The 27703-nt window shown below is 38.8% G+C and overlaps 3 protein-coding genes and 2 gene segments (V, D, J or C); 1 reads left to right on the top strand and 4 right to left on the bottom strand.

Annotated features, from left to right (window-relative positions):
* Positions 1-7030, bottom strand: part of LOC121197996 (immunoglobulin mu heavy chain-like) — a 180519-nt gene extending 173489 nt beyond the window's left edge. Inside the window, exons 1-2 of the mRNA XM_041061787.1 lie at positions 6915-7030; positions 6500-6806 (exon numbers count right to left, since the gene is read on the bottom strand). Of these exons, the coding sequence (XP_040917721.1) occupies positions 6500-6806; positions 6915-6957 (350 nt within the window). The 5' untranslated portion in view covers positions 6958-7030. The remainder of the gene's footprint in view (positions 1-6499; positions 6807-6914) is intronic.
* A 1614-nt stretch (positions 7031-8644) lies between these two features.
* Positions 8645-9079, bottom strand: LOC121197993. The segment is given in 2 exon segments: positions 8645-8946; positions 9025-9079. Coding segments are annotated over 2 exon segments (351 nt in total).
* Positions 9080-10869: 1790 nt separating this feature from the next.
* Positions 10870-11326, bottom strand: LOC121197994. The segment is given in 2 exon segments: positions 10870-11171; positions 11262-11326. Coding segments are annotated over 2 exon segments (345 nt in total).
* Positions 11327-14897: 3571 nt separating this feature from the next.
* On the top strand, positions 14898-18472 carry cabp5b (calcium binding protein 5b). Its single transcript, XM_041062966.1, has 7 exons — positions 14898-14973; positions 15190-15459; positions 16839-16869; positions 16972-17115; positions 17699-17808; positions 17982-18129; positions 18444-18472. The coding sequence occupies exons 2-7, from the start codon at positions 15409-15411 to the stop codon at positions 18470-18472; spliced, it is 513 nt and encodes a 170-aa protein (XP_040918900.1). The 5' UTR covers positions 14898-14973; positions 15190-15408.
* A 4000-nt stretch (positions 18473-22472) lies between these two features.
* asphd1 (aspartate beta-hydroxylase domain containing 1) lies at positions 22473-27069 on the bottom strand. The gene is made up of 6 exons (XM_041063098.1): positions 27005-27069; positions 24911-25382; positions 24432-24638; positions 23753-23960; positions 22850-22963; positions 22473-22582 (listed from the first exon to the last, which is right to left on the bottom strand). Exons 2-6 carry the CDS (start codon positions 25361-25363, stop codon positions 22473-22475), a joined length of 1092 nt encoding a protein of 363 aa, XP_040919032.1. The 5' UTR covers positions 25364-25382; positions 27005-27069.
* Positions 27070-27703: the final 634 nt, after the last annotated feature.

Below are 27703 nucleotides of genomic sequence, written 5' to 3' on the forward strand. Positions count from 1 at the left end.
CAGACTGTTCATCTGCAGATACAGCTGCTCTCTGCTGTTGTCTCTGGAGATGGTAAACCGGCCTTGGACTGACTGAGAGTAGTAGATGTCGCCACTGTCATATCTGATAGTTGCAACCCACTCCAGTCCTTTTCCAGGAGCCTGTCTGATCCAAGCCATCCAGTTGCTGCTGAATGAGATTCCAGATGTTGTACAGGTCAGTCTGTGAGATTCTCCAGGTCTTTTCACCACTGGTTCAGATTTAGTCAGAGTCTGACCATCAACACCTGTAAGAGAATAAAATGAAAAATAATCTGTTGCCTTAAGGTAGGTAACATTTTAAAGACAACTTCAACTCAAAATCAGTGATAATCTTCACCTGCCCAGCAGAGAGTTAAAAGCAGCAGTCCTGTCCTATAGTCCATCATGTTAAACTGTGTGTCCACTGTCCTCTGTCATCCTCTCTGCTGTCAGATAAGTAGAGATGGAAGACATCTGAGTTTGCATTGACTCCTCCTCACATGGAGAAAAGTGTGGAACTATTTAAGCAAAGTCAGCATCATGACTTTCACAAAGTTTATTGTCTATAATGGCTGTATCAATTCATTTTTGGTTGAACTGAAAGTTTAATGGCTCAACAAAACAGCTGATGGGTATTAAATGACAAAGCTGTTGTAGAAAAGGCTTGTGTAAAATCTGCAGAAACTGGAAGTTATAAAACGCTTTACACTGATCTTTTTTCTTATTCTTTTTTGTTCTGTGTTAAGTAAAATTGAAAATGTGAAATACAGATTCAGCTGAATGTTCTCAGAGTAAATTAATCAGAAATTATAACTTCAATGTCACATTACATTTTTCCACACTTTAAGTGTAAATTCTATTTGAAAAACTATTTTTCTGTCTGAACTGGTCTGAAATCATTAGTGGTCTGAGGGCTCCTCCTCTGGTGGCTTCATGTTACAAGTGTTCAGGCTCTGAGGGGTTTTTGTTCAGATCTACTGATGCTTTGTGTTACTGTGGCGCTCTGGCACAGTAATACACAGCAGTGTCTTCAGGCTGCACATTCTGTCCATTTAGAGTCACTGTGTTGCTGGAAGAGTCTGTGCTGATACTGAACTTGTTCTTTAGTGAATCTTTGTAGTATGTGGTGGATCCAGCTGCTGCATGTCCAATCCACTCCATTTCTTTCTCTGCAGGATGTCTGATCCAAGCTGTGTAGTAGCTGCTAACCGAATAAGAGACCTGACAGGTGATGGTCAGACGTTGACCTGGCTGCACAGTCACAGAGGCTGGCTGTGTCAACTGTTCACACTTCACACCTGTTGAAAGAAGAACATTGTTCGTTATAAATTATCAAGTTAGACTGTGAAAGAAAAAATGTTGTCTATGACAAATGCAGAGAGACTCACAGGATCCAGCTGCCAACAGCAGCAGCAGAGCTACAGAAAACATGGTTTGTGGTGAAGCTGACGTGCTGTGAACTCCTCTGACAGTCTGATCTGAAGTTTTTATAGCTGAGTGACAAGGAAGGTCACTGAGTTTGCATAGACTCAAACATGTTCAGTGTCAATGTTGGCTGTATTGGAGACAATAGAAGAGTCTTTTCTCTCTTACTATATCTGCAGAGCAAAAATATGCCAGGAAATATCCTTGTTTTGTTTCTACAATTTAATAATATTTCAGGAAACGTTACAACTGTAACGTTAAAGCTGAAATATAACACAATCACAAAGTTAATAATTAAGTTACCTTTACTATTTTAACTTTACTCACAAATGAAAAAAATATATTATAATAATTTAAGATTCAAGAGAATTCATTGTTTGGAAACAATACATTTAAATGAGCCGCCGTCACGTGTCGTCCACTTTATAGATCACTGCAGCCTTCACTCAGAAATTTTAATAACACTGAGAGACGGAGCCACAATCACTGCTGCTGATAAACACCTTATCATCGAATTGTTTTTTTTTTTTTAAATAAATGAATAAAATATGTTGACTATGATCATATCACATGTAGAAGACCAGCAGAAGTATGACCTGCTTTAGTTCAAGGGTCAAGTGTCAGTCAGTTCAGATCAGTGAGAACACCAGATCTGGGTGTCCCTGTTTAGTAACAGAGAGACACGTGACACTGACTGCCCTCTTGTGATTTTATATATAAATATTCTTTTTCACTCTCATAACTCATTTGTGATTCAACATAATTTCCAATCATCATTTTGTAGAACCCTTTTGAAGTAGTGTGAAGTGTCTTAATAGTTTTTTTTGACTCTCCTATTACTGTCTCTCACTGTGTCTCTGACACAGTAATACACTGCTGTGTCCTCGGTCTTCAGACTGTTCATCTGTAGATACAGCTTACTGCTGGAGTCATCTCTGGAGATGGTGAATCTACCCTGGACTGACTGGGAGTAAGAGATAGGAGAACTAGAAGTGCCTATATAAGCGATCCACTCCAGTCCTTTTCCAGGAGCCTGTCTGACCCAGTTCATAGCGTAGTCACTGAATATGAATTCAGAGGCTGTACAGGTCAGTCTGTGAGATTCTCCAGACCATTCAGATTCTGTCAGAGTCTTACATACTGTTACACACAAGTAAAAGGGAGAATGTGAGCTACAGATTCAACTGAATTACCTGAATGCTGAAATGTTCTCAGAGACTTCAAGTGTTCAGGCACTGAGGGGTTTTTGTTCAGCTCTACTGATGCTTTGTGTTACTGTGTGTATCTGGCACAGTAATACACAGCAGTGTCTTCAGGCTGCACATTCTGTCCATTTAGAGTCACTGTTTTGCTGGAAGAGTCTGTGCTGATACTGAACTTGTTCTTTAGTGAATCTTTGTAGAATGTGGTGTATCCAACACGTGCATTACCAATCCACTCCAGTCCTTTCCCTGCAGGTTGTCTGATCCAAGCTGTGTAGTAGTCACTAACAGAATAAGAGACCTGACAGGTGATGGTCAGACGTTGACCTGGCTGCACAGTCACAGAGGCTGGCTGTGTCAACTGTTCACACTTTCACACAAACATCAAAAAGCAGGAGAAATAACTCACAGGTCAGAGAGAAAGCAACAAGCAGCAGAGAGAGTGGGGGGGTATTTACATTTCTTTAGGAAACATGGTCTGTCTCTAATGTAGGCCACTGGATTCTCACGCAGGTTTTTGGTGGTTGGTTTGTGACCACAGAAAGTTCTAAATCAAAATTGCTCCCAGACAAAGTAAGTTATGTATTTGGTAACAGTCAGAAAACCTGATTCTCTTAATGTCTCATGCTTTCTTTACAATAAGGAATTTTTTGTTCATATCTTCATTTTCTGTGCAACTTCCTTTTTATCCAAAGACTGTTAAAGGTCTACTGATGCTTTGTGTTACTGTGACTCTCTGGCACAGTAATACACAGCAGTGTCTTCAGGCTGCACATTCTGTCCATTTAGAGTCACTGTGTTGCTGGAAGAATCTAAGTCAATACTGAACTTGTTCTTTAGTGAATCTTTGTAGTCAGAGCCTCCAGTATATCTCCACTCCTTATCTCAATCCACTCCAGTCCTTTCCCTGCAGGTTGTCTGATCCAACCTGTGAAGTAGCTGTCAACAGAATAAGAGACCTGACAGGTGATGGTCAGACGTTGACCTGGCTCCACAGTCACAGAGGCTGGCTGTGTCAACTGTTCACACTTCACATCTGTTAAAAGATGAACATGTTGAGGGGCTTTTTGTTATTATTATTGTTGTTTTTGTTGTTGTTTTCTTTTCTTTGTTTTGTTTCAATTTAACTCTTCACTTTTTTTGGGGGGGAAATGTTGAATTTAAATGAGCAGCCATCACTTGTTTTCTCTCTCTCAGATTACTGCAGCGTTATAACAGACACTGTGATATTATGTTTCTCTCTCATATTATGATTCACTTTTGATTCCACACAATTTTCAACCATCATTTTGTGCTATTTTGTCGAACTTTTTAAGATACTTTTTTTTGAAATAGTATGAAATGTGTTAAATTCAACATTTCTCCATGTGTGTTTTATGTGCCCAGTGGTGGTAAAAAGAAGAAGTAGTTTTTGTATGACTCTCCTATTACTGTCTCTCACTGTGTCTCTCTGGCACAGTAATACACTGCTGTGTCCTCGGTCTTCAGACGGTTCATCTGTAGATATACTGTACCACTGGAGTCATCTCTGGAGATGGTGAATCTACCCCGGACTGACTGGGAGTAATAGGTAGAGGTACTGCCTGTGTGTACAAAAGCGATCCACTCCAGTCCTCTTCCAGGAGCCTGTCTGACCCAGTTCATAGGGTAGCTGCTGAATGTGAACCAGATTAATCCAGAGGCTGTACAGGTCAGTCTGTGAGATTCTCCAGGTCTTTTAACCACTGGTTCAGATTCTGTCAGACTCTGACCATCAACACCTGTCAAACCAAAAAACAAATGCATGTCATGTTTCACAGTTGTTGCCCAAATGAAAATATGTCAGATCAACATCAGTCAAACTCTTCACCTGCCCAGCAGAGAGTTAAAAGTAACAGTCTTGTCCTAGAGTCCATCATGTTAAACTGTGTGTCCACTGTCCTCTGTCATCCGCTCTGCTGTCAGATAAATAGAGGTGGAAGACATCTGAGTTTGCATTGACTCCTCCTCACAGTTTTGAACTGGATTTAACTTGGCTCTCAGTTACTGTTTGGTGAAACTGGACGGTAAATGTTTATAGTTTATAGGTTGACAAACACATTATGTAAATTTAAGTTGGTTTCTCCTCATCACTAAACACAATCTGCATCACATGAACAATAATTTTTCATGGCCCTACAGTAACTATTTCAAATAATTATAATCTAATGATTTTTCTTCATATTCTCTGAAGTCAAATTAGAAAAAGTGGAAGACAAATATGTCTTCTGAGTTCATTCTCAGAATGACCTGTCTTTTGGACTTTAAAGGCAATAATTGATAGAAGTTGATCAAGGTAAAATTGACACGTGCTAAATTTGAACTGTCTCCTCTTTGTGTGTATATATATATATATATATATATATATATATATTGACATATAAAGTGACATTATATTTAGTTTTTACCCATCTCAGTAGATGGGGATTTTCATAAACAGTATATGAACAACATAATATTAATATTCAATATTATGATACATCCTTCTGAGTCCTATCAACTTCTTCATTGATAAATATGTTGAAAGACTGTTTCTGTCTTTAACAGTGAACTCGTCTGAAATCATTAGTGGTCTGAGGGCTCCTCCTCTGGTGGATTCGTGTAACAAGTGTTCAGGCTCTGAGGGGTTTTTGTTCAGATCTACTGATGCTTTGTGTTACTGTGTGTATCTGGCACAGTAATACACAGCAGTGTCTTCAGGCTGCACATTCTGTCCATTTAGAGTCACTGTGCTGCTGGAAGAGTCTGTGCTGATACTGAACTTGTTCTTTAGTGAATCTTTGTAGTATGCTGTGGATCCAGCTGCATATCCAATCCACTCCAGTCCTTTCCCTGCAGGTTGTCTGATCCAAGCTGTGTAGTAGCCACTAACAGAATAAGAGACCTGACAGGTGATGGTCAGACGTTGACCTGGCTGCACAGTCACAGAGGCTGGCTGTGTCAACTGTTCACACTTTACACCTGTTGAAAGAAGAAAATCTTTCGTTAGAATTATCACCTTCAACAGTCAGTGTGCTGTGATCATACTGTCAGTGCCTCTGTCTCAGTGAAGCTCACAGGATGCAGCAGCCAGCAGGAACAGCAGAGCTATTGACAACATGGTTGTTATTGAGGGTGATCTCATGGGAGCTTCTTCTCTTTTGCCGCAGCTGACAGCATAACATCAAGTCTTTATAGCAGACTGTGAGGAAGTTCAGTTTGCATAGACACGGACATTGACATGCTGTCTGTCTTTGAACCGTCAGAAATGGTTGCTAAATCAGCTTTTTAGTTTTCACACCCGTGGAATACAACAAGCATGATGCATAAATCCACCAGAATATATGCAGTGGAAATATTTGCACAGTATCTGCTCCCTAAAACAAGCAAAAAAAAAATGCATTAAAAATGAAATGGTCTTAGCATTCCTTAATTGTAGAGCCTACTGTTTTCTCCCACATGGACTAGGCATAATTTTTATATCTAACAGTTATGTTTTTATCATGGTTTTTTTTTTCATTCATTATGTGTTTAATTGGTGGCCTTTGATAATTGTAGAGCAAGCATAATTTCTTCTTTTAGCAGTTGAAATATAACACAAAATGTCTTTCATATGACTTTAAAAAAAAAGAGATGGGGATATTATTAACTGCTCCATTGCTGTAGAAAAGCACATTTGTAAAGAAAAAAAAAAAGAAGAATGAAGAAGTCACAGACCACAACCTCAGCTGGTGCTTTTTCCTTTGCTTCAGTAAGTACGGTGCAAAACTGTTTTGTCATTTCTAATCTGATGCTGCCCCCTTTAGGCCTTTATAGATATAGATCATTTGAGGTTTTTGTGAAGCCTCTCTGCTGACTTCAACAACTGTGTGTATCCGGCACAGTAATACACAGCAGAGTCCTCTGGCTTTAGGTTGGACAGTCTCAGATACACCATGCTGTTGCTGTTATCTCTGGTGATTTCTATACGTTCTTGAAAACTGCTGGCATAATTTGTTTTACTTGCATCAAAGTAAATAAGCCCCATCCATTCCAGTGCTTTTCCTGCAGTTTGTCTGATCCAGTGCATTCCATACTGACTGAAATCAAATCCAGTTCCCCTGCAGGAAAGACTGAGGGCTTCCTGAGGCTTTTTCAGCACTGAAGCAGAGGGAATGGACTCCATGGCCTGACTGTTCAAACCTGCCAAAGAACCAGAGATAAAACAAAGACGAGTAGGAACGAAAGAGCAATAAATGCCAGAACATCAAGAACATTTTTTGATGAGTATTATAGCGTGAAGCATCTTACAGGGCAGACAGAGAACTGTCAGCAGAACAGACAGTTTGTCCATCTTCTTCAGACTAAAGATGAGAACACAAGTGCTTCACACTAACCAGGAAGACAGTCAGTTGACGAGAGGGCAGAAGTATACATGTGAAAAGTCTGGATTTGCATTGGATTTTTATAAGGGAGGGGCAAATATTTTTGGCTCTGATATCAGTCAAATTATGTCAAATGACACATCTTTAAGATGAAAATATGTTGCATTCAATTTCATGCTTTTTTTTTAAAGCACTGGTTTTCCCAACAAACATGGACACACCACAAAACTTTTTATTCTTAAGTGCTAAAATTATTAAAATTATTAAAATCCTGAAAAACGGTCCAATGAATTAAAATCATGTCTGTCATTTTGTTTAATGCCTCTTCTTTTGTTCCAGATTTACCAAGCTCATCAAGCATGTCTGAAAAAGAGTTTGTTTGAAGAAGGTAGTAGTGGACAAAAACTACAGGGACACCTAGAAAACACCTCAGCTTTGATCTCACTAAGTTGCTTATCAATATATAACCAACCCCTCTCAACAGAAATTAGGCATTTCTAATCTAAGTACAGTTTTTGTTGCAGGACTTTTGCAATGCATTGAAATCTCAGCCTTTTTTCCACCACTTGTTAGTTACTGTAACTCTGACAGTCATATGACACAGTTTCTTTAAATAGACTAAACTTATTCAGCAGCTAATTCTTTGACTATATCCAAAGGTTAATGATGATATAACTCTGGGTCAAATGCCTTTCGAGAACATTTTGTTTTATAAAGAGGTATGTAACTTACATACATTAGAAATGTGTTTTTTTCTCATGTGGTGGATTTAATCTGTCGGTATGTAGTGAGCTCATATGAACCGAATCAATGCTGTTATGTAAAAAGATATGAAAAGTGATTTCATGAAATTATCTGACAGCCTGCTCATGATGCCAGATAATGCTGATCCTGTTTACATACACCATATGAAGCCAGACCAAATTCACTGTATCTGAAATTGATTTGCACTGAAAATGTCTTTTTTCTGCGATCAAACGTGTCATGTGCTCCTTTCTCTCAGTCTTTGGCCTCTCATGCCATGTGACAAACAATGCAACTACAAATGTGATGGCTGCGTGTACATTTGAGAATATCTTCTTAAGTTGTACAGGACCTATTATTTTGCCAAAGCATATATGGTTACGTAACAGGCTGATAATGTGTGTCCTCATTTTTAAAAAATACAGTGAAGGAGCATTTTAACTGCTGCATAAATTAACAGCAAAACCTATAGCTGTAAAACAGTGCTCTTGTGTGTGTGTGTGTGTGTGTGTGTGTGTGTGTGTGTGTGTGTGTGTGTGTGTGTGTGTGTGTGTGTGTGTGTGTGTGTGTGTGTGTGTGTGTGTGTGTGTGTGTGTGTGTGTGTGTGTGTGTGTGTGTGTGGCTCCACTTTCCCATCTGTTCTATCTTGTTATTTTTCTTTTAGTGAGAGAAGATAGAAAGCTGTGATTCCAAAGAAGGATGTTTGGATGTGAAGGAATTTCTTTAACTACTTGAACTGAGGACATCCATCATGTGAGGAAATGGGAGTCTGCTGAAAACTGTAGGATTTTCTTTAAAGCAGCTCAACCAGCTTCAGTCAGTGTCTAGACCTGCTCTATATGGAAAGTGCCTTGAGATAACTTCTGTTATCATTTGGTGCTATATAAATAAAATTGAACCGAATTGTGGTTCTCAAGCACAATAATATACAGCAGAATCTTCAGTCTTCAGACTGTTCATCTGCAGATACGCCTGCTCTCTGCTGTTGTCTTTGGAGATGGTAAACCGGCCTTGGACTGACTGAGAGTAGTGGATGTTGCTACTGTCATAACTGATAGCTGCAACCCACTCCAGTCCTTTTCCAGGAGCCTGTCTGATCCAGGCCATCCAGTAGTCACTGAATGTGAATCCAGAGCCTGTACAGGTCAGTCTGTGAGATTCTCCAGGTCTTTTTACCACTGGTTCAGATTCAGTCAGAGTCTGACCATCAACACCTGTCAAGACAAAAAGGAAAATAGTCAAGTGTTTCACATTGGTAGTGTTTTAAAGACAACTTCAACTTAACTGTTCACCTGCCCAGCAGAGAGTTAAAAGCAGCAGTCTTGTCCTATAGTCCATCATGTTAAACTGTGTGTCCACTGTCCTCTGTCATCCTCTCTGCAGTCAGATAAGTAGAGGTAGAAGACATCTGAGTTTTGCATTGACTCCTCCTCACAGGGAGGTTCAGTATAGCTCTCAGTTATTTAGTGGAACTGGAAAACGAATGTTTACCGTACATGAGTCATTGAGAGGCCTTCATGCACCTTTCATTATTTAAGTTTATTGCTCTATGAGTCAGTGCAAAGCAGAGCTCATTTTATTATCATTATCAGTTATTAATTTAGTTAGTTAAATTGTATCCAGATAAGTCAAACTCAAAATGAAGGGAAGCTGTATGATTCATTTATCATTTAGGAATTAATGAAATGTTTCTTCTTATTTGAAATTGACAAAGTGTAGTCATTGAAGCACAATACATAAACACTGTGAGAAACATACTTTTGTTTAGGTTTTTGTTCAGCTCTACTGATGCATCTTGTCACTTTAGGTCTCTGGCACAGTAATACACAGCAGTGTCTTCAGGCTGCACATTCTGTCCATTTAGAGTCGCTGTGTTGCTGGAAGAGTCTAAGTCGATGCTGAACTTGTTCTTGAGTGAATCTTTGTAGAATGAATCTCCAGTAGATCTCATTCCAATCCACTCCAGTCCTTTCCCTGCAGGTTGTCTGATCCAAACTGTGTGGTAGCTGCTAACAGAATAAGAGACCTGACAGGTGATGGTCAGACGCTGACCTGACTGCACAGTCACAGAGGCTGGCTGTGTCAACTGTTCACACTTCTTGGCTTTCCTCAGTTTTGCTTGCACAAAAACACATTATCTGGCACAGTAATACACAGCAGTGTCTTCAGCCTGCACATTTTGTCCATTTAGAGTCACTGTGTTGCTGGAAGAGTCTGTGCTGATACTGAACTTGTTCTTTAGTGAATCTTTGTAGGATGTGACGTATCCAACACGTGCGCTACCAATCCACTCCAGTCCTTTCCCTGCAGGTTGTCTGATCCAACCTGTGTAGTAGTCACTAACAGAATAAGAGACCTGACAGGTGATGGTGAGACGTTGACCTGGCTGCACAGTCACAGAGGCTGGCTTTGTCAACTGTTCACTCTTCTTTGTCTTCCCCAGTTTTGCCTGCACAAAAACACATTGTGCCAATTGTTTTCTCCCTCCTGGATGAGACCTCATTTTTACATCTGACAAACAGTTATGTCCTCATCTTTTTTTTCATTTTATGCTTAATTGGCATTCTTGGAATCATTGTAAATCAAGTACATTGTTTTTCCTTTAGATATAACAGAAAATGCTTCTTACATGCCTTTGAGAATATCTTCTTCAGTTGCACAAAACCTATAATTTAGGGTATATAAGGATATATGGTTATCTAACAGGCTGATGATGTATGTCCTCATCTTAAAAAATAGAGTGAAGAAGCATTTTAACTTATCAATAACTTATCAATTAGTAATTTAGTAAATTCAATTGTATCCAGATTGGACAAGCTCAAAATGCAGGGAAGCTGCATGATGCATTCATCATTTAGGAGTCAATGACGTGTTTCTTATTTGAAAAATGTAGTTCTCAGCTGAAATCATGCTGTCACTGATTCACAAAATATAAACATTGTGAAAAGGTACTTTTTGGAAAATGCCTCCAATTTACTTATATTTCTTTAACTCCTTGAGCACTAAAGAGTGTTTCTGTCTTTAACAGTGAAACGGTCTGAAATCATTAGTGGTCTGAGGGCTCCTCCTCTGGTGGCTTCATGTTACAAGTGTTCAGGTACTGAGGGGTTTTTGTTCAGGTCTACTGATGCTTTGTGTTACTGTGGTTTTTTGGCACAGTAATACACAGCAGTGTCTTCAGACTGCAGATTATGTCCATTTAGAGTTACTCTGTTGCTGGAAGAGTCTAAGTCAATAGTGAACTTGTTCTTGAGTGAATTTTTGTAGTGTGACTCTCCAGTATGTCTCATTCCAATCCACTCCAGTCCTTTCCCTGCAGGTTGTCTGATCCAACCTGTGTAGTAGCCAAGAGAATAAGTGACCTGACAGGTGATGGTCAGACGTTGACCTGGCTGCACAGTCACAGAGGCTGGCTGTGTCAACTGCTCACACTTCACACCTGTTAAAAGAAGAACATTGTTTGTTATAAATTATCAAGTTATATTGTGAAAGAAGAAATGTTGTCTATTCTAAATCCAGAGAGACTCACAGGATCCAGCTGCCAGCAGCAGCAGCAGAGCTACAGAAAACATGGTTTGTGGTCAAACTGACGTGCTGTGAATTCCACTGACAGTCTGATCTGAAGTTTTTATAGCTGAGTGACGAGGAAGGTCACTGAGTTTGCTTAGAATTAAACACGTAAACCATCAGTGTTGATTTTACTGGAGCCAGTAGAAGAGCCTGTTCACTGTTATTAGTCTGCAGAGTGAAAACATGCCTGGACATCACCTCCGTCTTGATTGTGATATTTTGATTTCATTACTCAACTGTAATAGTTTGAAACTCTCCATTCAGTCAATGAAACAACTGTTTGCTTGTTTACAGCCTGTATAGTATTTTTTTTAAAGTTATTAAAATCCACCTATAAAATGATAATTGCTGCTTTCTTGACAGAACTGGTTTACTCCTATCTCTCACTTTAAGCATCACATCATTTATATGTTAATCTCTTGATGTTCTCACTTTCTGTATATAGCCTACTTATTTGTTTGCTGCAAACACATGTACTGACATCAACCACGTTCAGGTAAACAGTATAGAAACTGATGTTTGCTGTGGCTGGTTTGCAGGTTTGCCTAAACGACTTCTAATGGCTTCAGTGTTTGTAGATGTTTTTGGAGACAGACAGACAGAGACACATCCAGCCTCTGGAGAAAAACAGCTGCACTGCAACATGTGTGACAAAATGCAAAAAGAAGCTTAGCTTTAATGAAAATGTGGTAGTTCACACATTTATAAGTGACTTTTTGCAACAATTACCACACTTTACCTTCACCTGTGTGTGGTTGTATGAGAAACAAAAATCAGTCTTTTGTTGTTTCAGTTTGTTTTATTAATTTTATATCTAAATGTGACACAAATAATTAATTAATTAATGCGTTAACGTGTTGACGCATTAATTAGTTAAGGTCGACAATTATTTTATCGCGCATTAACGCAGTTTTTATTGTTATTATTTTTAATATTCCGTAGCTCACCTGCTCCGAATACACGTACAGACAATGGGCCACAGGTGAGGTGGGATGTTGATCAGCATTGGCTTGGGATGGGTGTCATCACGCGTCTCAACCAATGGGAGCGTTTGGGGTGGGCCTAAGACTGCTGCAGCGCTCACGTGAACCGGAACAGAAAAGAAGTGACCAGAAAATGGAGAAAGGTAACCAAGTCTTATTTTCATTTTAAATCTCTTCCAGACGGCGGAGTTGATAGAACCAAAGTTGTTTGTAACCACTGCAAAGTTGAATTTTCTTATCACTGGAGTACTTCGAGTCTGAAGTATCACTTAGATGCAACACACACCCAAACAAACAGTGACAGTAAATCCCAGTAATGTACGTTTTTTTTGTGTTCGACCACTTCAGCTCACTCTAACGGGAACACTTGCTACTGAACGTAGACTGTTTATGCTGCTCCCTGATAAGAGAAAAATGTTTCTTCTGGTACCTGTTCAGGAAAAAAAAGGAAATCGTTTTTCTATAACTAACTAGATAAAACGTTAATGCCCTGGCAGTGGCAAATAGCTTTGGTTTTATATTTAATTTGATTACATTCATCTTTAAGTTGATATTTATAAGAAATAGTGTATGCAAGCCAAATGTTATTGCACTTTTGTTCACATAGCAGTACTTTTAAAATGAAAGTGCGCAATACACTCCTTTTGAATTCATCATTGAACTTTTCCCATAACAATGTGATTAATCACGATTAATCACAGAAAAATTATGCGATTAATCGCGATTAAACGTTTTAATTGTTGCCCAGCACTAATATATATCTATGCATGCTTTGTGTTACTGTGGGGTCTCTGGCACAGTAATACACAGCAGTGTCTTCAGGCTGCAGATTCTGTCCATTTAGAGTCACTGTGTTTCTGGAAGAGTCTAAGTCGATACTGAACTTGTTCTTGAGTGAATCTTTGTAGAATGTTGTGGATCCAACGCGTGCGCTACCAATCCACTCCAGTCCTTTCCCTGCAGGTTGTCTGATCCAAGCTGTGTAGTGACTGCTAACAGAATAAGAGACCTGACAGGTGATGGTCAGACGTTGACCTGGCCGTACAGTCACAGAGGCTGGCTGTGTCAGCTGTTCACACTTCTTGGCCTTTGGCCCATAACCTCAGGTGGTGCTTTCACATTGGGTTGTTCCTTGTGTTGTTCCTTTGAATATGTGAGTATGGTGCCAAACAGTTTTGTCTTTTCTGATCCGCTGTTCCGCCCTGTAGACCATTATAGACATAGGTCATTTGAGGTTTTTGTGAAGCCTCTCTGCTGACTTCAACAACTGTGTGTGTCTGGCACAGTAATACACAGCAGAGTCCTCTGGCTTTAGATTGGACAGTCTCAGATACAACATGCTGTTGCTGTTATCTCTGGTGATTTCTATGCGTCCTTGAAAACTGCTGGCATAATTTGTTTTACTTGCATCATAGTAAATAAGCCCCATCCATTCCAGTGCTTTTCCTGCAGGTTGTCTGATCCAGTTCAGTCCTTACCGACTGAAATCAAATCCAGTTCCCCTGCAGGAAAGACTGAGGGCTTCCTGAGGCTTTTTCAGCACTGAAGTGGAGGGAATGGACTCCAGAGCCTGACCGTTCAAACCTGCTAGAGAACCAGAAATAAAACAAAGACGAGTAGGAACGAAAGAGCAATAAATGCCAGAACATCAAGAACATTTTTTGATGAGTATTATAGCGTGAAGCATCTTACAGGGCAGACAGAGAACTGTCAGCAGAGCAGACAGTTTGTCCATCTTCTTCAGACTAAAGATGAGAACACAAGTGTCAGTTGACGAGAGGACAGCAGGATATATGTGAAAAGTCTGGATTTGCATTGGGATTTTACAAGGGAGGGGCAAATATTTTTCCCTAACCCTGACACATCTAAGTTACTCATCACTATTTAACCAACTCCTCTCAACAGAAATTAGACATTTTTAATCTTTTTAAGTACAGTTTTAGTTGCATGTGTAATGCAATTAAATCTCATGTGTCCGTCTTTTTTCCACCTCTTGTCAGCTACTGGAACTCTGAAAGTCATTTCAGACACAGTTTCTTTAAATGGACAAAACTCAGCACCAGGTTCTTTGAACATATTCAAAGGTTAACAGTGATATAAGTCTGGGTGAAATGCTACTTTCACTAACATTTCACATTATAAAAAGGTATGTAATTTACATGGCAATATAAATGCGGTTTTATTTCGTGTGGTGGACTTAATCTGTCCCTATGTTGAGAGCACATATGAACAGAATCAATGCTGTTATGTAAAAAGATATGAAAAGTGATTTCATGGCATTATCTGGCAGCCTGCTCATGATGCCAGATAATACTGATCCTGTTTACATACATGAATCCAGACAAAATTCATGACATTTGAAATTAAGTTTTAACGGAACAAAGCTGATTCCAAAAAACTTTTATATGTGTAAAACAGCTTATTTTTCACGCTGCACACACACACAGCTGTTTTTTTAAATAATGATTTTAAATGACTAAATAATTTTAAATGACATATTATGCACTGGCATGTGAACCACAATCCAAATCAAGACCTTTTCTGTCTCTGCTTTCCCTTCTGTTGTATTCTGTCGTTTACTCACAAGTACCACGTGAAAGAATGGATGGAGTCAACAAACCAGAAACAAAAAGCAAACAAGAATGTGTATTCTACATGGGTTTCCTCTTTCCAAATGGATAAAGACTGGTGAGATAAAGAGGTGGTGACATAGCTATTGTTATCCTTAGTACACAGTGTCAAATTAAAACAGTTCTTGTTGCAGTAAAATGTATTTATGATATTTAGATACATTAATTCTTTATTTAAAAAAAAAAACCCAGCTTTTTAAAAACAACCATAATCTTTGATTGCGTATATGAAATCGTGTGTATCTGCAGCATTAAGCCTATCTTTCTTTTCTAGACCAAAGCTGCAGAGATAATCCATAAGAGACTTCATCCCTCCTCTCTGGCATACACAGATCACTACAGATTGCAGTTTGCACACACACATGCTGGCACTGAAAAAAGAAGCCAAATGATACAGCAACATATAACACAGGGAATTTAATTTTTATTATTATCATTTTTTCTAAGAACTCACAAACACAAGTAGCCTAGGATTTCGACAAAGGCTGCCATCATGAGTCTTAAACAAGCTTGCATCTTTCTCAGAGGAGGAACAAGGAGACAAGTAAGTCAGTATGGTTTTACAGTACAGTTCACGGTTTTGTGGTAGCTTTTTACTACCTTGCCTTTAGCTTTAGAAAAGAGTTTTCTAAATCTCAAATGTCTTTATTATAATTATTTGTACACATTTTTTGTTCTTATCATCTTTTTACCCTGTTTACCAGGGATTTCGATCTTACTGTCATCCGTTGATCATTTACGGTACAAATATTGTTTGTGATTATATTTTCTTTTTTGTTGTTTTGCTTTGTTTTGGGGGGGTTGGGTTAAGTTATGTTTTTGTTAATTTTTACATGGTTTTATTTTAAGCTAATGGGAAAAGAAGCTTAAAGGACTAGTCCCATTCTGGAGCAGAGGTGGGAGGGCAAACTTTTTAACTGATGCATGAGGCGAATGCATGGGTCAGTTTGTGTGCTTTGTGCCTGAATTTATAGAATTACACAAATTACATTAACACAAAGCTAAAATACAAATGAAAACATATTTACACAGGCTACATTGTGCACTCATCACTTTTGTCATATTTTGACCAGCAATTGAAATATATAGCACATTTGTGATGATATTAATCCCAAAATGAAAATACTTTATACAACTGTAATCAGTTTGATACTTAAAGATTTTTTAAAAATGTAAGAACAACTTATAAACAAGTGTTTATAAGTGCAAGGATTTAACGGATTACACAGAAACAGTTGACCTGAATTCAAGTGTCAGTCCTCATGTCAAACATGTTTACAGATTACCAGCGAAATTCACCAATCCATTTTCATAGAATGTACAAAAATACTGTACACGTTAACATTTGTTAATCTGAAACTTAAGGCTGATTTGTGTAGAATGTGACAACAAAAGTCCAGGACTCTACCTCTGCAGTGTAGCAATGTAAATGTAAACCTATGAAAACTCATGAGTTTAAACCAACATGTTTCAGGAATTAATGTGGGTTTATGCCATCCTTTTCATGAAGACACTATATACTGTAAGTTCATGTGTGCCACAATATTACAAGGGCACAAAAATTAAAAGCCTACGTAAACAGTTTAATGTGAGGATTTACAGTAAAAATGAAAAATATTCATCAGAGAACATAATGTGGTGCTGGCACATGTTGGAATGAATGTGACGTTTTGAACAAAGGTACAATTAAGTGCGTCACACTAAAACCTAGCTTGCTGCAATGTTACATGTAATTTAATGGAAGTGGTCAAAAAAGCTTAAACTAAGGTTATCTATACATTTGTTGTGCCTGAGTTACAACTAATTTTAATTTTTTAAAAGAACAAGGTTATATCCACACAGAAGCACACATTTTGTGGTGAACTACTGGTTTCTAAAACATACTAATTTTATATTTGTATCCATATCCTCATTGTTTTGCAGACCAGAAGTCTTACAAATGATGAGATAGAAGGTAAGGTCTTTTACTGCTTTAACATGTACTTGTTAATGTTTTTTTTACCTTCTCAAAGTTTAGTCACAAACCATGCTCAATTTCCATATGTCTGCTCTCTAGAGTTACGTGAAGCTTTTGTAGAGTTTGATAAAGACAAGGATGGTTTCATAAGCTGTAAAGACTTGGGGAACCTAATGAGGACCATGGGTTACATGCCAACTGAAATGGAGCTGATAGAGCTGAGCCAGAACATCAACATGAATTGTGAGTAATGTCGTCTAATCTCTAAAAAAGTAAAAAAACATCAGAGTGAGTTATCCTTTAATTTAATGAACTGATGGAAAATGCAATCCATTTCTTTAATGGGCATTTTGAAGTGTAGCCTTAACACAATTTTAATGCATTTTTGCATGTTAGAATTAAAAAAAAAAGAAATGCTGTGGTTGTGCTTAACCACTTAAAAACCACAACATTTGTAAAGAATATGTATTAGGAATATATAATTTTATTGATTGATTGATTGATTTATATGTATGTCTTAATGAGTATGTCATAAATAAAATGATTTTAAAAAATTGTAAATGTAGAAGTACATCACTCAGGTTTTTATTGGAAAAATCTTTAAAAATAATTTATAGTTTTACTTTAAAAAATAAGTTATTGGAAACAGAAGACTTTCATTGTTTTAATGTGACACATTGCTACATGCTGTAAATGTATTTCACTCCACTGACATTTCAAAGTCAACCATTTAAAACAAAGAAGATAAATAGCTGGAAAAGTTGTGTTTTCTGATTACTACCTGCTTACATGAAAGTTATGGGTTATATCATTTGTCTTATCACAGTGGGGGGACGGGTGGATTTTGAGGATTTTGTGGAACTGATGACCCCCAAGCTTCTGGCTGAAACTGCAGGGATGATTGGGTTGAAGGAACTTAAAGATGCTTTCAAAGAGGTGAGCTTGTCTTACTGTTTCTCTCTTTTTAGTCTTTGGCACACCCTGGTGGACATTCAATGAACACACTGTAAAAGTTACAACTCAGAATTTATAGCATCACTATACTTGGAATTTGTATCCAAAAGGCCCTAAAGCTTTGCAATATTTTTTCTTCTTCCCCTTCCCTACAGTTTGACATAGATGGTGATGGTTCTATCACATCTGATGAGCTGAGAAATGCCATGATAAAGTTATTAGGTGAACAAACCAGCAAAAATGAAATTGATGCAGTGGTCAGAGAAGCTGACAACAATGGAGATGGAACAGTTGACTTTGAGGGTGAGATACAGGACTTGTCATTGCTCTTTTGCTGCAATGACAAGTCATAACGTGTGCCGTGAAAAAGGTCTCTCAATAACTGATGTTTGTCATTTGTTCAGATACTGTATACTCATCATTATGACAGTCCTCAAAGGAAAAACATTGCTCAGTCGTTAAAATGACTAAATTTGACCCATAGTTACATTCAGGGCCAAAACCAGAAAGTAGGACGTAGTGTGGGTGTTCTTACAACAGCTATGAGAGAAATGTTCTCAGTTTTATATGAACCTCAAGAATTTAACTAATTCCTATTTTGTCCATTCTCTTTACAGAGTTTGTGAAAATGATGTCACAGAAATGAAGACTACAGAATGAATGTATGGATGTGAATGGAGTGGATGTATTTTTATTTTTTATTTTTATTGAATGGTATGCTGATGATGTTTCTTATGAGTAATTTTACTTTACTTTCCTGTTATTTAAGTGGCATTTGTCTCATACACAATCATCTGGAGTTTATTCATTTTCAGTGAACAAAGAAGTTTTGCTCTTGCTGTAACGGTGATGAATATGAAATTATTCGAATTTGAATGGTAGCTCCAGATAGTCATAACATTTTTAAATTTTTACAATTCAGCAAATTTGCCAAGTTTGTTGTCAACTAATTTGCCCTGAATTTCACAGACTCCCACAGAGTGTCATTGTACCACGAGAATGGCAGCACTGTTTTGCCTTGGTAAGGAATTGATAAATATGGTTGCACTGCAGATAAATAGCAGTTGTAAAATTAGAGGTGTCTATATAGGAGTCTGTAATGTCCAGCTAGTAAGTCTTTCGGCAGAAGATGCTGTACAGAGTCAGCAAATCTGTGTTGTGGAGCTGTTGTGGGTGTGCCGCACTGTGGGCTGGCCTTGAACAACTAGAGTAAAACAAAATGGTCTTTAAAGTGAAACGGGCAGTGCTATACTAAACATGCTGTAGAGTTACATGTTGTAAGTAGTGTGTGTGATACAAGTATCCCTTCCTAGAGGTTTTCCTCTTTTTTTTTCCTTCCACACAATTACAATTAATAGAACTGGTCATCCTATAAGTCATTTGTTTTGGCCCAAGAGGAGAGAGGAGAATTTCATTTGTTTGAAAATACGGATTAATCCCTGAAACCGTTGAACTCAGCACAGATAATGTAGTTTACTGGCTCGGTGATGTGTAAAAGGGCACAAAGATTAAAAAAAAAAAACAAGATGTCTGTAGGAGTAGCTCATTATGACCCATATAGTTATGTTGTTGTTCAGCAACCACTGGTGGACACAGCAGTTATAATGGAAGAAAAGAAGGAAGTCAGGTGATTAGGAGGAAGTTCGGGTGGATGGATGCGTCGACAGAACACTCTCACACAGGAGACTGCTGTTTGTTTCCACAGAGCCACAACCTTACCTGACTGTTTATTATTGTGATCGTGACACATCTACCCTTAATGAACAACTTATTTTAATCCAAACCGTCTTTTCCCGAAGCTTAGTATTATTATTATTGTACACCTGTTGCCATAGGGTTGGTGGGTTATATTAGAGGGTAGGGACAAACGACAAAACTGGAGCTTTCAAAAAAAGTCTGAGTTTTGGAAACTCATAAATACATTAACCCCAATATTACATGAACATGCCTCAGCCAACAGAAGCCAGTACAATAACTATGTTCATTTAGGAAATGTTCAGCACTGACCTCCTAGAAGTAGTGGCTGACTGTGCCACAGGTCTTTTAACGTGACAGCAGCCTTGACCCTGGCTTTGAAACAATCTGTCGTCCAGTGACACCTGGATGATCACAGAGTGTCCTCTACTGCCACATCACCAGGGTGTAAATACTGCTCACCATCTGCTTTATCTTTCTTTATGAGTGGTACTATTAATGGTACCATTTTTTTCAGTTAAAAATCTTTTTTCAGTGATTACTAACGCCTCAGAGTTCACAGATCCCATGTTGAAGAACCTGCTTTTCTGAGATAAAAAAAGGTTGTGAAAAAAAAGGGAAATCATATCGGTTGCTTGTCCCTACCCTTGCATAGATTTAGGAAAAGGTTGTGTTTTGGGTTAAAATAAGTACTTCTTTGAGGTTAGAGGATCTTTGTTGTCATGGGTGCAATAATAAACTTGCAATTAAGGCTTCATGAAGGAAATAAAGAGCGGTCTTCTGTCTGAAAGTCCTTTGTTTTTTCAACCCATCCATCCAATCTATTGATTACTGCCCTTTCATGGGGCATGCATAGCAGTCTGGGCCACAGGTCTTACTAAATAGGGCTTAACTAAACATGAATGAATATTGGATATACCAAGAAGATTAACAATAACAATAATAAAATTATTTTCCACCCACTTTGTTCATTTGGCATCTTTTGCTGAAAATAATCCCTCTGATGTTGCTAAAGCTGTTGCATAACAAAAGAACAACATGAAAATTGTTGTGACAACAGCTATTTTTGGCTTTCAAATTAATGTTCTTGTCAAAGTCTTTTAAGGCTAAAGCCTCATGTCAAGATTGGCACTGAATGTCAGAAATGTGTGAAATAGAATCAATGAAATGATATGTACCCACTGGAAAAACATAACATATTACTTAATGAAAGTATCTGGTGACCAATATCAGCACAATATACAGAACAAGGCCATGCTTTGGATTTGCAGGTGCCATTGCTGCTTTGAAAACTTGCTGTGACGTGGCAAGGTTCAGAACTTTAACTTGTGATGACTGGGAGGACAGTCATCACAAGTTAAATTCATCACAAGTCACAGGAGATTTAAGATAAAAGTTTTATTCCAGAACAGACATCTGATGGTAAAATTCGGTATTTGCGTTGTCATACTGCTTCCATATGAGTTGAAAGTCAGAGTAAATGTCCTGTGCTGTTCAGTGTTGAATCATGAAGAAACATGCAACATGCAATGCAACTACATATAAACAATCACAGGAATAATCTGTCTCATGGGGTGGATTAGTTCAGTCCCTGTAATCCTCATCATGGGACCTTCAGATGAGCAGATGGCAGATAAGACAAAATCACTGCAGTAATTCTCATCTAGTGACTGAAAAAAGTAACCAAAAAAAAAGAGCTGTGCAAGCTTAATGAACCAGAATGTGTTTTCAAAATGTTTAGTTTTTTAGTGTGTTTAAATTTTTAAAAAAGCATATTCATTAGAAATGTGTGTTATAAGCTACAGACATGTTTTTCCCCCAATAATTTATCATAAAACAATAATTTATATATTTCTTTTCTTTTTTCAGAGAACGTAAAGCAGTAGATGTGCAATTTCTTTTCTAATGAAAATAATCTACTTGAACAGTATTCATTTAATTAAGATAAATGTCTTTCCCCATATAAACTCATTCTGTATGTCACAAACCAATCAGCTCTGCTATATGCTTATTACGTCAACGAGTGTATTACTCCCTTGAAAATTGTCAGTCCACAGTTCCATCATCATCATCTTTCATCTCTTGCTGAGCTTTTTCAGTCTGACGCCTATTCATAAAATTAAACTATGCACAGAGTCAATAAGTTTGTCTTTGTTATTTATTTATCATTTGGATTCCAAAAAAATGGAATTGACAGAAACCCTGATATATGCATGTCATATAATATGTAAACCACTGACAGACCACCACTTATAATAACAAATAAAGAAAAATATATATTTATAGATAGAAACATACAAGCATACACAGAGGAGAGTAACAGGAAGAGAAAGAATAACCACAGTATGCAAAAGTTTCTACATATTTGGCATTCATTTTGGAGAAAGAAAATAAATTGAAATTTACATTTATATGATTTTCATGTTTTCACAGTTTTTTTGGTTGAGCCATAGGTAATCTACATACATTTCAAAATAAATAATGGCCTCTTATTGTGAAGGCATTTTGGCACATGCATGAGCAACTTAAAACAAAGTCCAGTAATCGTGACAGATAGGTTCACATGCAAATAGCATTCACTAGCATAGTATATGATGTCAAGATAGTGTTAATGGTATTGTGAGATTTACATTAGTTAACACCAGATCTGTTTGTCTTAGATTAAATCTCTTTGTGCTTGCAAATGATGTCAGATTGTAGTTTGCGGCCAAATCGTCTAGCATGTAGCACTGTCTAACATCATCCATGATAATGATTTCAAGTGGCACTTCCCGGTGTAGACCATAAATCCAACACCACTTGAAAGCGTGGCTGATGGCTTGTGTAATTCTTAGGGCAAATTCACACAGTGATCCATAGATTTGATTGAGATGCATGACCCACAACAAGCAGGGCTAAGGTAAGGCATCCCTGCATGTTGTTTGTTGTTTATTGGTAGTGCAGGAGCAAATTCAGAGGTCAGGGCTGAACATGAAGTCCAGTGCTTGTCTCTCAGCTGCAGCCACATTTGGATGCCAGAGGTCCACACTCAAAATGACGCGGGGTCCGGCATCTGGTGGCCCTTTCAAAATACACAGGTACAATTTTAGGTAAAAATGTGACAGCCATTCTGATTCATCTGTTGAAAATGGTGCTTAAAAGCTTCAAATAAATAAAAACTACACAGATGTTATGCATTGCATTTTATTTTGACAATGAGAATTCAAAAGAGCAAAAATGAGAGTAAAATTAATGATATGAATGTTTATTTCCTACCACAAATTACCACAAATTAATGAATACAGTAAACTGAAAAGCCAGAAATAAAAGTTGTTTGTGATTCACTGACCCTTGTGGGAGATGGTGTGAAGAAACGAGTCATCAACCAGGAGGCAGTGTCCCTCTGACCAGCACTGAGGCTCCCCTCCCACCACCAGCTCACACAGAGGTGGAGTCTGCAGACCTAGAAAAGTGAAGTCTGTTTTTAAACTTTGGTTACAGAATATTACGTTTTGCGTGAGCTAAGAAGGGCATGCACTCCACTCCCGTCTGTGTTTAAAACAGAGAGGATTATAGCCAGATGGATCATAATACAAAATGGGCTAAGGGGTGACCTTCCCCCACAAAGTACCACATTATGCAGTGGTTTAGTAATTTTTTTTTTTTTTTGGTGGAGTGAAGTCTGACAACAACATATTAGTTGGGCCGGAACAGTTCCAAAATGCCCCCTAGCATTTTGAAGTGAATACTGAGTACTTAATTTACATTACTATGAATAATTCCTACTGTGATTTTGAAGTCATTATATATTACATATTCATTTGCTGAAGTCTTGTAATGGTTCAAACCATGTTGTGCCTCAATTTGTCTGAAATGTTTTGCTACAAAGTGCCTGGCACAAAGCAAGGAGTTACTGGCATATGAGTCAAGCAATCTGACAGCCAAGGCACTCATCACTGTAGCAGGCAATCCCCTTCAAAATCAGTCAAGAAATATCCTTCATTTTATGAGGGGTCTCCTGACTGACTAAAAAAGGAGGGTAAGGAAATGTCATGCAAACTTAGTTATGAGTTAGAGGGTAAATCTATGTGTTAGAATAGAGTTTTGAGTTTCTTTTCCATATAATGTGATCATTTTCTGGAGCAAATTGGAGCAACAAAGTCCAGTATACCGTGTGAAGAAAAAGCATGATCTGGCAGATTTTAGTTCAAAGAGCCAGATTCACATAAATGACAATAATTCTTTTACTAACCAAGATGACAACGGAGGCGCGTATTGGTGGGTCCATATGAACTCCCCAATGTAGCTCCAGGCCCCAACAGCCAAAATCCTGCAGATCCCAATGAGTTGCTGTTTATAAAAGTACGTAGAGAGAGAAGGGTCCGGTAGGTACAGGGACAAGAGCGACAGTTTCCTGCCACGCAGACACCTGCACTGTACAAGGAAAACACTGCCTGGCCCTGAAAGAGACAATGACCTTAAATTAACATATGATTCAAATGAGAGACGTACAACAGAATTACTCATGTTCAATCAATTCCTCTATTCCTCTGATATCAGAGCTGATAGGTGAAGAGAAAATGAACTGTAATAAAAAAAACAAAGACTCCTAAACAAATATACCTAAATTAAATACATACATTTTATGTATGAGAAAAAAAAATCATAAGTCCATTCTATAAGTCACTATCAAGCTTAATTATAAGAGCAAAGAAACAAAAAAAACCTCTGTATCACAAATACCAGAATTATTAAACAAATTTCCCTATTTCTCCATCAACATAATGCTACTGTATGTTTACGCTGGTACTACGCCAGTTTCTGTCCACAGTACTTTTCATAATAGATAATAATAATTTTCATACAAAGGATGGAAGTGTTTCTTGCGCTGCTTCTTTCTCATAGTGGCCCTGAAGGTTTTCATTGTGTACCTTTGGTCCCAGACAGGTCCAGCCTAGTTTTGAGTCAATTCCACGCTGATAAACAGCCTGAAATTCAGCCAAGATCACAGGGTAGTTGGCTTCCAAGACCTCAATGTCATGTCGATGAGCATCACGTGGGAAGAAAGGAACACTTGGGACATCTGGCAGGAAGAAGAGATGAGGCTTCTGTATAGCAGAGTGATCATTTAGCCTGACCTAAAGTGAGAACGAAAAAGTGAGAGTGAGAAATCAATAATTAATTCTTGACAATGTTTCCTTCCTCTGCTGTTTACCCTTGAACAAAAATGGTTCCAAATGAGGTGTTAGGACTCCTGCTTTTCTACAACATTATGCAGTCATGCGTGCAGTGAAAACAAATCTGGCATCACAGTGAAATTCAAGTAATACATTACTGAACAACACATGTACACAAGATTCACTGCGAATAGCAAGCACCGGCTTATGGCCTGCATGGAATAAACTTGTACCTGCTCGCGGAGGCCCTTATGAATGCGGCCCATGCCCACCCAACTGTAGCGTTTGGCATATTCTTGCAGTGCTGCGTACAGTTTTTTGGCTTCAGCAGATGCCTGGGCTGGGAACAAGGCATGACTCAGCACAGGGGTGAGGTAGCCCTGTCCCTGCTCCTCATCCTCCTCTGTTTCCATGGAAATAAAGGGAGTAATCTGATCACTTCTTGACAGCTTGGCTCGTGCGCTACACTTTGTTCCAGCACAGCTACCACCGCGGGACATCATGGACCGCCTTGTGCCCGACTTGAGCTTTCCAGCATGTGCATGGCCTGGGATTGGCAGGTCGGAGCCCATCCGATAACAGTGCCACAGAAACAGGAGCAGTAGAGTCCACAGAAGGCCACTCAATGAATGGACACCCAGTTCAACATATGGAGGCAAGGGCAGTGTGTTCATTGACCAGTGCATCCTTTAAATTTGCGAGACACTAAAATATTGAAGAAGAAAGAGATTAAGAAATTATAGCAATGAATATAAATGTGTAATAAGGCACAGCACAGTACTGTATTATAGTATTACCATAAAATAAAAAATAATGTTTTTACTTAACTAAAACTAATTTTATAAGTGATTTCAGACTTTCGAGGCCCTGTACGATTAGCCTTGTTTTTATGTTCTAATTTAATTTTTCTTTATCTTCATTATAAAAACAACAGTAGTAAGAGGTCTTTCCTCCAGTTCAAAAACAGTTTTTGGGGCTTGTCAAAATCTTACAGATCATGTTATGTGGGAGGAGAGGCTCTGTGCCAAAAAGCTCAGCCTTAAAGGGAACGATGGATTGCCCTGGTTTCAAACAGCCAACTCATTCATTTATTTTCTTTAGTTTAATCCGCTACAGGGTCACCAGGGGGACTGAGGCCTGTCCCAGCATGCACTTGGAAGAAATCAGTGAAATATTCAGGACAGGTTACGGGTCCCTCACTTAGCCACTGACCCTTTGGTTTAGTTTCCCATGAGACTGACTTCATGGTGTTATGTAAGTCCTGATCTTGGACCCATTGCTGCCCTGAGCAAACTAGCTGAGGCTGTAGCTAAAGCTTTCACAACAGGCAATATTCTGAAGTCATACACTGACTTTTCCTTCTATTGTTCAACCTTGGCTGCTAATGAAAACATTTGTTTCCTCTTTTTAATGTGCTAGATTCATTGTGTTTTCCTTAGCCACACCAAGGTGTTTGTAGAGTAAACAGGCTAAAGTTTAACCACTTATGAATGGTTGCTTTTTGTTGCTTATCTCCCTCTATTTACCTACCAAATTTTCAAATAATTTTCCTTTTCACCTCCAATTTTTGTCTAATGGTGATTCCTGCCCAGCCCTTGTAGTATACTCTGAAGTGTTCCCTTTCCTATTAGTTGAAAAATGTGTCCATGTACATAACATTTGTCACCAGGACTTTCCATGAGCAGTAAACATTGTGTAGTAATGTGTTTTCTGTTTGTTGGTTTCTGTGTGTGTGTGTGTGTGTGTGTGTGTGTGTGTGTGTGTGTGTGTGTGTGTGTGTGTGTGTGTGTGTGTGTGTTTTGTTTTTGTTTTTTGTTATTTTCTTTTCATTTTGTCATTTTGCCTATAAGGGAGGACATGAGAGTGTGCACGTCTGGGCGCGCGCGTGGCGTGTGTGTGCGCGTGTGCGGATGCATTTAAGGTGGGAGGGCTCTTTCCTAATAGGCTTATTCCATCGGATTCGTTTCGTAGTTGCATCAATTACATGCCAAGTGACGATACTGCCCAGTGGAAACACCTATAGGCTACAGCATGGCCAAGCACCGTAAAGGTGGTACATAAACTGTGGACTTGTGGTCGTTTTTCTTGCAGTAGCTTCGGCATTCATTTTGTTTTTGTTCTGCACCAGCCCCTACAGCTCCGATGGTTCATGTTTAATGTCCGCATTTCATGTTAGCGCAAACATCCACCCCATAACGGGAAACCACGGCACACAAAAGTGTGCGCCATGCACAGGCTACAGTATGGCACATGCAGGCCTTTAAATGAGGAAACATACACTATTTACCCACTGCGTGCCGCATCTCTCATCTCATCTGTCTGATTACCTTGATATACCGTGCAGCGCTGTGTCGGACCCACTTCAGCACCGTGCTGGTGGACAGCTCCTCTAGCCCCCACAGACAAAATGTGGCTTTTTGCCGCGCGCCGCTGCAGTTACCGCGTGCGGCCGCTAGAGCGCACCTGAAGCTTCCACACAAATGCCCTCACATCATAGCCGAATGCGTCAACCACACGGTAACCAGCTAGGGGCATCTCACCAGCACAGACCCCGCCGTGTTCTCGGATCCTAAATCAACAGGGTACAGTGCAAGTAAAAGAACAGAGGACGCAGCCTGGAGGTCAAAGGTAAGCGGCAGGCACCTTTCAGCGTTGCCGAGATGAATGTCGGTCTCACTGTAGCCTAGTGATGAGTGATGCCAAAAATCGTCCTCCGCACAAAGAGGGCCGGGGGAGGTGCGAGTGATGCTGCCTCGTATAGCCCCATCATTTTGTCACACACCAGGCTGGCATTTTCACCGAGGAAACGCCTCGAATAACAGCGGAGGTGCCTTCTGACACATTAGCATTAACAGGTTGAGAATACAATAAGGTTTAGAGTCTAGATACCTGCGGTGAGGGTAGGCTCCTTTGCTGAATTTTGGAATAGCGCATTTTCGGGCATGTTGTTGCAGGTTTGGATGAGAAAATGCGGGGGGGGGGGAAAGCGGAATATTTAACCTTATACCGTGTGCGATGTGTTTCTG

The sequence above is a fragment of the Toxotes jaculatrix genome, chromosome 18 (assembly GCF_017976425.1).
Source record: "Toxotes jaculatrix isolate fToxJac2 chromosome 18, fToxJac2.pri, whole genome shotgun sequence".
NCBI lineage: Eukaryota > Metazoa > Chordata > Actinopteri > Toxotidae > Toxotes > Toxotes jaculatrix.

Bases quoted from the DNA above. Each gene is read 5' to 3' on its own strand.
- cabp5b (XM_041062966.1), top strand. From the start codon at position 15,409: ATGAGTCTTAAACAAGCTTGCATCTTTCTCAGAGGAGGAACAAGGAGA. The intron at 17,116-17,698 runs GTGAGTAATGTC...GTCTTATCACAG, and splicing joins CCAGAACATCAACATGAATT to TGGGGGGACGGGTGGATTTT. The intron at 17,809-17,981 runs GTGAGCTTGTCT...CCTTCCCTACAG, and splicing joins TTAAAGATGCTTTCAAAGAG to TTTGACATAGATGGTGATGG.
- asphd1 (XM_041063098.1), bottom strand. From the start codon at position 25,363: ATGCACTGGTCAATGAACACACTGCCCTTGCCTCCATATGTTGAACTG. The intron at 24,639-24,910 runs GTACAAGTTTAT...TTCTCACTTTAG, and splicing joins ATAAGGGCCTCCGCGAGCAG to GTCAGGCTAAATGATCACTC. The intron at 22,583-22,849 runs GTCAGTGAATCA...GTATTTTGAAAG, and splicing joins TCACACCATCTCCCACAAGG to GGCCACCAGATGCCGGACCC.